Source organism: Taurulus bubalis, assembly GCF_910589615.1.
Source record: "Taurulus bubalis genome assembly, chromosome: 1".
Lineage (NCBI taxonomy): Eukaryota > Metazoa > Chordata > Actinopteri > Perciformes > Cottidae > Taurulus > Taurulus bubalis.
This window is the reverse complement of record NC_136589.1, coordinates 19,734,574-19,745,656: the sequence shown is the minus strand read 5'-3', so window position 1 is coordinate 19,745,656 and position 11,083 is coordinate 19,734,574. Positions and strand designations below refer to the sequence as shown.

The 11,083-nt window shown below is 43.8% G+C and overlaps 1 protein-coding gene across 1 annotated transcript in view; it reads left to right on the top strand.

Annotated features, from left to right (window-relative positions):
- Positions 1–11,083, top strand: part of cntnap2b (contactin associated protein 2b) — a gene marked incomplete at both ends in the record, with an annotated part of 57,309 nt that overhangs the window by 19,438 nt on the left and 26,788 nt on the right. Inside the window, 6 exons of the mRNA XM_079232021.1 lie at positions 3,492–3,750; positions 3,889–4,038; positions 5,021–5,183; positions 5,342–5,448; positions 5,531–5,650; positions 7,230–7,345. Coding sequence (XP_079088147.1) covers positions 3,492–3,750; positions 3,889–4,038; positions 5,021–5,183; positions 5,342–5,448; positions 5,531–5,650; positions 7,230–7,345 — 915 coding nt within the window. The remainder of the gene's footprint in view (positions 1–3,491; positions 3,751–3,888; positions 4,039–5,020; positions 5,184–5,341; positions 5,449–5,530; positions 5,651–7,229; positions 7,346–11,083) is intronic.

The window sequence follows — 11,083 nt, the reverse complement described above, 5'->3', positions numbered from 1 at the left end:
CAAGGACGCTTAACAAAGACATAAATAAACATAACAAATGCAACAGTAGCTAGAGGACATAGGCTTTGGTGAAGAGGTGAGTTTTGAGGAGTTTTTTGAAGGTGTCCAGAGATGGTGTGTTGCGGAACTCTATGGGGAGAGAGTTCCAAAGTGTGGGGGCTGTCACACTGAAGGCTCTGTCCCCAAAAGTTTGCATTTTTGTGTGAGGGATGGAGAGCTGACCCGTGCCTGAGGATCGAAGGTTCCGGGACTGTGTGTAAGGGTGGAGGAGGTTAGATAGATACTGAGGAGCCAGGGCATTGAGGGATTTGTAGGTGAGGAGGAGGATCTTGTAGGTGATTCGGGACTTGACCGGAAGCCAGTGGAGGTGGATGAGGGTGGGGGTGATGTGCTGCCAGGGCTTGGTGCGGGTGAGAACCCTGGCAGCCGAGTTTTGCACATACTGGAGCCTGTCCAGGGCTTTGCTGGGAACCCCGGACAGAACTCCATTGCAGTAGTCCAAACGGGAGGTGACGAAAGCATGGATAAGGGTTTCTGCCACAGAGTCAGAGAGTGATTGCCGGAGACGTGAGATGTTTTTGAGGTGGAAGAAGGCGGATTTGGTAATGGACCTGATATGAGATTGGAATGATAGTGTTGGGTCCAGGATGACACACAGGTTGCGGACTTCCAAGGATGGGGTGAAGCAACAGCCGTCAACGTCCAGGAGCAGGGCCTTGGGAGCCACAACCATGAGCTCAGTTTTTTTGCTGTTGAGTTTTAGGAAGTTTGATGACATCCAGATTTTTATTGCATGTAGGCAGTTTACAAGTGACTGTGGGGGTAGCTGGGTGGATGGTTTGGTGCTGAGATATAGTTGTGTATCGTCAGCATAAGAATGAAAGCTGAGACCATGGTGGCGGATGATCTGACCAAGGGGAAGCATGTAGATGGTGAAGAGGAGGGGTCCCAGCACAGAGCCTTGAGGTACGCCATGGTTGACTAGGGCCGGGGTGGAACTGGAGTCTCTGATGGTGACAAACTGTTTTCTGTTTGTGAGGTAGGACTGAAACCAGGAGAGAGCTGAACCGGTGAGGCCAAGGTAGTCAGATAGGCGGGTGAGGAGGATGGTGTGGGAGACTGTGTCGAAGGCAGCTGAGAGGTCCAGGAGGACGAGGATGCTGATGTGACCAGAATCTGCAGCGATGAGGAGGTCATTTGTGATTTTGATGAGGGTGGTCTCTGTGCTGTGATGTGGTCTGAAACCAGATTGAAATGTTTCGTAGAGCTCATGGTTGGCCATATATTGATGGAGTTGGGCGGCCACTGCTCTTTCCAGAATTTTGCTCAGGAAAGGGAGGTTGGAGATCGGTTGATAGTTGTTGCAGTCATCCCGGTCCAGACCTGGCTTTTTGAGGATGGGAGTGACTGAGGCCATCTTGAGGCTGTCGGGTACAAGACCAGATGCCAAGGAGGAGTTGATGATGTTCACCATAATGGAGCACAGGGCAGGTAGGCACGCCTTGACCAAGGCTGTGGGCATGGGGTCCAGAGAACAGGTGGAGGCTTTGGCCTTAGTGACCAACTTTGCAACCTGAGGAGCACATACAGGGGAGAAGAAGGAGAAGGAGCACTGAGGCAGGTGAACATCCGAGGGAGCCACGCCCAGCGGCTGAGGTGTGTGTGGAGGGAGGTGGGCAGGAACCAGGAGCTGCTGATGGATGGACTCGACTTTGTCCTGGAAAAAGTCCAGGAACTTAGTGCAGAGGTCAGGGGTACCTGAGGGGAGAGGGGGGGGGGGGGGGGGGGGGGGTCAAGGGGGCGAAGGAGCCGGTTGATGGTGGAGAACAGCAGTCTGGGGTGGTTTTGTTGGTTGGTAATGAGGGTGGAGTAGTACAGTGGGCAGGGTGACAGGAGCAGTGCAGAGAACAGCGAGATGGTCTGAAACCGCGAGGTTCAGGCACTGCAGATGGGAGGGAGTTGTGCCAGTGGAGCACACCAGATCTAGCGTGTGGCCTTTAGTGTGGGTGGGACTTTTAACGTGCTGTGTGAAGTTGAAACAGTCCAACAGTGACAGGAATTCGGTGGCAAACGAGCAGCTGGTGGAGTCCACATGAATATTAAAGTCACCGAGCAGGAGTGTAGATGGAGACATGGAGCAGGCAGAGGTGAGAAGCTCAGATAGCTCAGACATGAAGGTGGTGGAGGCTTTAGGGGGGCGGTAGATGAGGACAACCTGGAGCTGTGTAGACCCAACCAGGGAGAAAATGACACACTCAAACGAGGTGACATTGGGTTCTGGGAGGTCTTTGACCAGGATGTCAGCTCGATGTATAACAGCCAGCCCGCCGCCACGACCCATGGAGCGAGGCTTTTGTATGTAGACATATCCAGGGGGAGTGGCTTGATTAAGTGCCATGAAATCCTGCTGATTTTGCCAAGTTTCAGTTAGACAGAGAAAGTCAATTTTCCTGTCAGTGATGATATCATGGATGAGTAGAGCTTTATTGTTGATTGAGCGAGCATTCTGCAGCATAAATGTTGCACCGTTGTTAGTGAATGCTGGGGCAGGCGGTGTGGAGGGAACGACACTGTCAACACAGACCAGGGACCTCAGATTATTCAAGGTGCACACGTGTGGTCTGTTGTGATGACGTCGTAGCTGCGCGTTGGAGCGCCGGTCAGACAGCACTGAGGGAACACCATGATCAGTGTAAACGAACTTGCACCGGGAGGCTCTATGGACATAACGGGGGCGACGTAGGAGTCCGAGGGACTTAATGTCATCGATGCAGTTTGGAATGAAGTGACAGAAGAGGTCCAGGAGTTGCATTGATGAGTATTTGAAGAACACCATGTTTGCAGCACTGGAGCGCCAGCTAAATCCTGGAGCCGCAATCCGTGGAGGAGGCTCCCAACCTCGGACCGCAGCAGCAGCAGGGAATGCAGCCAGAACAGCAGCAGCAAACAGTGTAGCCAGAACACGAGGTGGATAGTCCTGGAGTCGTGGCATGGAGGAGTCCAAACGTGAGCAGCGGAGTGACGTTGGATAATCCACAGTAAATTGATAGCGCCGCTTGGTCGGCGGAGCTAACAGCTGGCCGGCGGCTAACAGCTAACAGCTGATCACTGGAGAAGACGAGCACACAGAGTCAAATGTGCACAATCTTCTGACAGTTAGCAGCACTAGACAGTGTAGTGTAAATACAACTTATAGTGATAACTTATTCCTACATGCAGTGATTGTAGGCACAGATTTAAACAAAAGGCGAAGTTGTTGCTACGGAACTGAGAAGCGGCGACAAACACGCCAGCGTCCTCTCGAGCGTCCTCAAAAATAAAAATCAAATTATATGAAATTAAAATTAAATTAAAATGCAAGGTGTGCATGTATGACCTCTGTGAGCTGATTTTAATATAATCCAATACATTTTTTTTTACAGAATTTAAGACTTGCAAGACTGAAGAAGTGTTAGCGCCTAAAGGCTCTCTCTCTTCCTCTCCCATCGTAGCGTAACCTGACATTTTCGTGTGCTGAGTCCAACTCCTTCTCCGTCTTCTTCAACTCTACGTCCTTCCTGCGGCTGCCGGGTCAGAGTGACAGCGACACGCTGTCAGTCAGTTTGTCTTTCAGGACGTGGAACCCCAACGGGCTGCTGATGTTCACTCTCCTGGCTGATGGCTGGGTGGAGGTGGGAATGGCAGAGGGCAAGGTCACAGTCTACATGAATGTGACACAAAAGAAGAACACACGTATTGACATTTCATCAGGTGAGCTCAGTTCAATGCACTTCAGAATGGAAGTTCAGGGTCCCTCAGTCACTTCAATCTATTGACACTTCATTTTTATTTTGCTGCTTTACTCAATTATTGTTTTTTTTATAGACTGAAGTGGGTTTTCCCTTGCAGGTTCAGGTTTGAATGATGGCCAGTGGCACAGTGTCCATCTGAATGCATTGGAGAACTATGCTATGCTGACAGTAGATGGAGACGAGGCCTCCACAGTCAGAACAGCCATCCCCATTCAAATTCAGACTGGAGGAACCTACTACTTTGGAGGTGATTCTTCAAAAAGATGACTAACCTTCTAAATAAATGTTTATGTTTTATGAAAAGATAGCACGAGGACACAAGAAAAAGGATTATAAGAAACAACCATCATAGCTGAATTGTATCTGGGTTCTTTTCCAAACATGTAGTTAATGTAATCTGAAAAAAAAGATTAGTATTTTCCAGTGTTAATATTTTTGCATATTGTGTAAAACTAAAATAGACAGAGCACATTAGGAAATCTGTGTCTGCTACATCTGTGTGTCGCCTTCAAAATGCCTGACAGAGTGCCCCTACCCGCCTGATTGTCTGTGACACTTTAAATTAGGATCCATGGCAATCATTTGATCTATTCTATTGTATCTATTATAACTGAAAAGGCTACAGTTCAGTGCCTTTGACTCTGGTCCCCTAGGACCCCAATACATTCATATTTCTAAAATGCGCAATTCATAACAGAGACAGAAACCAATGATATTAAGTCATTGGGGGCAAATTGATTGGATTAGATGAATTAGGCACCTTTGAGATGCAGAGTTGATAATATTGTCAAAGACAAAAAAGAGCAATACCAACAACAATTTGGGATTACATGGAGGCCTGTGAATGACTCCTGAAATCCCGTTTGGTCAGTGTGTGGGAGCTAACGTTTTCGAGGTGGGGGGCTTGGGCTTGGATTTACGTCCTTTCTTAAATCCGGAGCACAGCCATGGAAGTTACAGAGAGTGGATGAAAGCTGCAGCATAGACAAACTGTTTCCTGTCGAGTACAACAAAGAGTTTGCTTTTGTCCTCTTTGCTGCGTTTTTTGTTGTTTTGGTTGTCCCTGTCTTACTTTATGTAATTTCTTGGGTCGTATATATGTGTTCATGTACTCGTCTGCACTTGTTTTGTACTCACTTTTTTACACAATAAAAGTAAAAAAGTTATTTCTGGGATAATTTCTCCAGTGGTTGTGATAATGACCTTTGCCGTACTGCGCTTGTCTCCAGGTAACTTCCTCCACACCAACACCAGATCTCTTCAGCGGTCATTCCAGGGGTGCATGCAGATGATCCACATAGATGACCATCTAGCTGACCTCAGGGCTTTGGAGCAGGGCCTCATTGGAACCTTTGAAAATATCAGTCTGGATATGTGTGCCATTATAGACAGGTATGCAACTCAGTCAGGGTAATAAAAATGTTCATAAAATAAGAGAAAGCTCAGGCTCAGTGGCTAGTTATGGGGCCTTACAAATATTGTGGGTTGGAACTTGCTGTATTCTGTCTGTGTTTACATGAGTTTTATTCCACCGTCCATCTGCGTGTCAGGTGTGTTCCTAATCACTGTGAGCACGGTGGTCGCTGTTCTCAGACATGGGATACATTCAGCTGCAACTGTAGCGGCACTGGATACACTGGAGCAACCTGCCATACATGTAAGTGTTCTCACTCACTCACACACTCACACACGCACACACACTTTGTGTCTGCTAAGCTGTGTGTGTGTGTCATCTGTAGCGATGTATCAGCAGTCCTGTGAGGAGTATAAGCACCAGGGGAAGAGTTCAGGGAGCTACTGGATTGACCCAGACGGCAGTGGATCTATCTCCCCCTTCAAAGTCAACTGTGACATGACAGGTGAGAGGTTAATCCGTTTCACACAACTCTTGGTCAGACGGAAAAATCAATTGAACAGATTTTGTCGATGCTTCTTCCAGAATTTTAGTTCTACTTAAAAGCTATGCTTAATTCACTCAACAAAATGTTTTACTATCTGTTTGTAAATCAGGCAAGACCCTGTGTTTGTGAATGTCCTGGTAGCTACTGTGGTATGGAAACATGTATCTACAGGCAGCAGAACGAGCCTCTTGCTGACTATGGAACAGGAGGCAAGAGTTGAGTGCCTCCTGGCTGCAGTCACCAGATCAAATACATTTGTATGTGAATTCTCTGGGCACCCAATGACTTCCAGGTCAATCTGCATGGCAACTGAGGAAGATCGGTGACTCTTGAAAGACAGATGACCCTCCTAGAAAGACTGGTGTAGGTTGGATAAGGAAGAAGGGCACTATTCCATCCGGCTGGAAAAAGGCAGAGAGCTGTTTCGTGCCAAATGAAAAGGACTCCTCAACCATTGGCCAGTTCGGAACGATTCCCTCCAGAGTGCAAGAACGTCTTTTGGCTCGGAGGATGACCTCATACACAACTAAGAATGGGTACACTTATTTTCAGAAAGGTGGGATTCAAGGCATCCTTTACCTTCTATAGCAGAAATAAACACACCCACATCTCTGCACAGCCCTATGGGATGCTGACTTTTGAAAGAATGCAGCTGAAGCAATCACTTCATCTTGTCTGTTAATGAAGTTCCTATTTCATGTAGCTAAGGAGTGGAGAGACAAATCCAAATGCACCTTCTTAGGGGCTGGAAATACTTCCAAGCTTCACATCAGTAGGACTGTACATACAGTCTGACCAGTTTCAACTCACACTCCCATCTGTGGGAGTTCAAGGTGGCAAGGCAAAGTGCAGGGTCATGTTGACCCACAGAGACTGGACCAGGATGAACAAGACAGAGATGCAGGCATCACAACAAGATCAAGGCGTATGCAGCCACTTCATCAGTGTCCCAAGCAGAGAACATGTTAAAGCTTTAGGACATTATCGGAAATCCTTACACTGAAAGACAAGGCCTTGGGAAAAACATTTCCAGCAGTTGGGCAAAAGCAGACACAAAGGAGAGGAGAGCCATGATCCAGACTGAAGTGTGGCATTTAGAGGATGAACGAAGGTCAATTGCTGTCGAGCTTGCATCCCACGAGCCTCGACCAAACGTCACAATGCAAGCTGGAACCCGTCCACATCTCCTTCCTGCTGCAATCAGTGTACGACACACTTCTAACTCCAACACACCTGCATAAGTGGGGCATGAGGGACGATCCGCAGGGAAAGCAAGGTGAAAGAATAGCAAGCATGGATATCGACCCGCCGACGACTGGGATATGGTTCAGGTCCCAAACAGCCGATGAGCGTTTGACATTGTCTGACAGCATCGCCTCCTGGCCAAGGCTGTAGTTACATGACAGTTAATCTCTTAATTGAGAAATATCATATATATACACGTTTATATTCATCTGATAACGTATTGTATAGTGCAAACGAATCTTTGCTGAAGAAGGTGTGAAGACTGATAACTGCATTTCTTCTGGTCTTTTAGAGGAAAAGATTTGGACCACGCTGAAGAACAACCTATCTCCTCAGACATCAGTCACCAGTGCAGATCAGGAAGGGAAGGCACTTCTGCAGATCACTTACAATGTGACTGATGAACAGGTAAACAATGACACTCACTTTGACCCAGTTCACCTGCTGCACACTTTGTACTGTTTTTCAGTGTGGATGACTATTTTGTGTATTGCTAATAGTAATAGGATATGATTTAAGTAAAAACAGAATGAATGCAGATTCTATAAGCATGTTGAGTTTGTTGTTCAGTATATTGGGTTTACTGTAAATTATTGAATGAAAGGTAATATAATATTATATACAAGTCACAAAAGCTTGGCGCATTTCCAGCAGAAACAGAACAGAAGAACTGAAACAGAAAAGGGCCAATCACTAATATGTACGTCTACTGGCACACATGGTCATTTCCGTATGTCTTTTTTTTCACAGCATAATATTTCCATTGCCATCAGTACACTAAACTCCCCACTCTGTTGCCCTTAGTTTCTATAACTTAAGACTTCTTAGGGTTTGATAGTGTCAGGGGCCCATGGCAACTGAAGTCTACATGGTGAGTATCAGGAAGTTCCACTCACTATACTTGCTTTGTATCCATCTTAAATTTGGTCAGCCAAATGCAAACACTGCTAAGCTTTTGCCTTTTCAGGGAACGCCTTTTCCATGTCAACGCATTGTCTACCATAAAGCAGGAAGCTATTGTAAAGAGGCGAGGGTTGCTTGAAAACAAAAAAAAATAGGAAAAACACAACAGGTAGTCAGCCATGTTGGATTATATCCGTTCATTTTCAATTGAAAACTTGTGTTTGAGAACTTAAGGATGCAAACTTATTTGCACCTTATTCAAACTAGTAAATATTTCAATTTGATATTGGAATTAGGACAGAGTGTGGCATGCCTGCTCAATAGTGCCGCCTTATCACTTTTAGCCTTCAATCAAACAAATATGTGGAAGGTCTTTGTTGGGACATATTTCCACTGACATTCACAAAATCTATCACATACATTTGCTCTCATCATTTCGAACATATTTCACAGAGGCTTTCATTGGCTTCGCCCAACCGTGAAGGCTTGTTAAATTTGTATTTCATGCAAACTTTTTCAAACTTTATCAAATTCATTTCAAGTTTGGTTAGTATAAACTTCCAGTCAATGTGTTGCTAAATTGCAGGATTAGTCAATGCATACAACGATGATGTCATAGGTCATGTCATTTACAGGTGGGCTATAAAGCGTTTTGAAACTCCTTCTAGAGAATTCCACAGATCTATCTCAAATTTGGTCAGCAGAATCTCAAAAGCTTAAATTATTCAAATTCAAATTGCAAAGTTGTTTTTTTCTATTAATTTGTCCAGTCATTGTAACTCCAATTTCATTGTGCAACTCTCATGTACAATGACAATAAAATACCCTTGTACCAGTATTACAAGGGTATTTTAATATTTTACTAATGGCAAGGCAGGCAAATATGCATATGCAGGAAGCTGCTGTTACTTGACATAATTTAATTTGCCCAACTACTGACAACAGGAAGTAATCCTTATGTGACATATCATCTGATTGACATTTACATGGTGTGGTCTACACATGACATACAGTAACATTACATATAATTAGCGTGTGTTATCTAGCACCACATAGTGGACACAGGAAGTGGTCCAACATTTTAAATAAGTTATTATAATAGGCCACACATTACGTCGTAATTAATGTCTAACCGGTGCGTGCAGTGTCTGACGCTGACTTGCAAGGAGGTGAGATGCTTGCAGCTTAGATTTTGTATTATTATTCAACCTTGGTACATTCCTTAATTTTACTTAGTTATTACGATCGAGATCCGTGTTTCCCCTAGGTTTACAGCTTTAGAGGGGGGGGAGGGCGACAACGACAGCGACACAAACATTTAAAGCAGTGTTTCTCAATTTTTTCTGTAAATGACATCATTTTGTGACTTCATCTGTGCTTTTATAAATAAGCGAATAAAGACAATTGCAACTTTTTTTTAATTCTTTTTTTACTTTTTATTTATTTATTTTTTCAGTTAACAAAAAACGCGACAAAACATTGTAAATGACAAAACAGTGGACAAAATAAATAAGTAAATAAAGTAAATAAAAGTAATTAAATTAATAGGGGGTCACCAATCATTATAATTTTTGGTCCATTCTTTACAGGTCAGCTGAGAACAATACTGATCTTTTCCCTGAATGAAGTCCATTTTACCCAGCGTTGTTCATGGGTCCCTGCTTTGATCCTTAAAAAATAAGTCAGTTTTTCCATGTAATATCCGGAACGGCTACGGGTCAAAGATCCGGACCAGATCCGGCACAGATCCGGCCATATTCAATTTGGACCCGTTCATAAAGCGGCTCATTTGGCCCGGATCCTCCATTACTCAAAATAACTACAGAAAAATCTCAAAGCTAACCAACATATATTTAAAATGCATCAATGGAAAAAAGAAATGCAACCATAAATGATATCAAAAACTGTTTTTTATTAAAGGACAAACAATTATTTTTCGACGTGTACAGTTATCAACTAATAATGATTGAGACAACTATTACTTGAAAGGTTTCATGTTTTATGTACAGATATTACCCTTATAGAACAATTTGTACCTTTTAATATAACTATCCTAATAGAACTTAATAGAACCCAGTGGACATGGTTACATGGTTAACAGCAATCGCTATTGGAGAACCAACAATTCTCTGTGTAACTGGTTGAAGATTATTATTCCATTCACAACAGTGAAAAAAAAATAAGATTGGCGTCTGCAACTCGAAGAGCAGCAAGAATTAGCGGAAAATAATATGGGGTTTAGTTTAAACTTCACACGATTAATTTCCAGCCCAAAATGTGCATAACTTTCTTTCTGAAAATATTCAACCTGACTGCACATACACATTAGGTTTGTTTAGTTGGGGGGATATTTCCAGCACGCCGAAGTCTTTGACACCATCTGGCTGAAGGACTTTTTCCCATTCACCCCTTTCCAATTGATGGTCTTCCCAACGTCATCGCTGAACATGCGGGCGAGGATGTTCCATGTCACCGTTTTGTATCATGTCCAATGGTTGCCAGGGAGGAAATCTAAAATGGATCAAAAAAGTACTATTAATAACTGATACTTTACAGAATGTTTTCGAAAGCGAAAGTGTTAATGACATACAATAGTTCAAATAAAAGATACATTTTAATCAGATTTGCTTGAGATGCTTAAAACAAAAAAACTCACCACACTCTTTTTTTAGCTGAAAGTTGGAGGGATCTTTGAAAAGGTCTACTTCCTCCACTGAGGTAAACGAACCGGGTCTCCAGTCACTTCGACTTCTTGGCCAGTTGAGTGTTGATCTTGTAGCATAAGATCTCCTCCAGAGTCTGAATAACTCTGTCCCAGAATGTTTGAATTGTTATACATGTCCAGAAAATGTGTGAGTGGTTGGCATTCATCTGCCCACACTCTCTCCAGCATGGCTGCTCTTTACCTAATTGTTTATATTTTGTGTGGGGTGTAATGAAAAAGCGGATTAAGTTCTTCCAACCAAATTCCCTCCATCTCCTAGAACTAGTGGAAGTTTGTTGCGTTCTACACATGGAATGCCAATCACTCTTCAACAATTTAATGTTCGGTTCTACTTCCCATTTCAGTTTTACATATAGTGTGTTTCTTCCGTTTCGTTTTTGTAAACTACTGTACAGTTTGGAGACCAGCTTTGAGGGGGTTTGTAAGCACTTGTTAACACTTCAATCACTTAATTACCTTCTGCTGATATTCCCTTTTTTTTATTTCTGTATCGTAAAAGTGTCTTAGCTGTAAATATT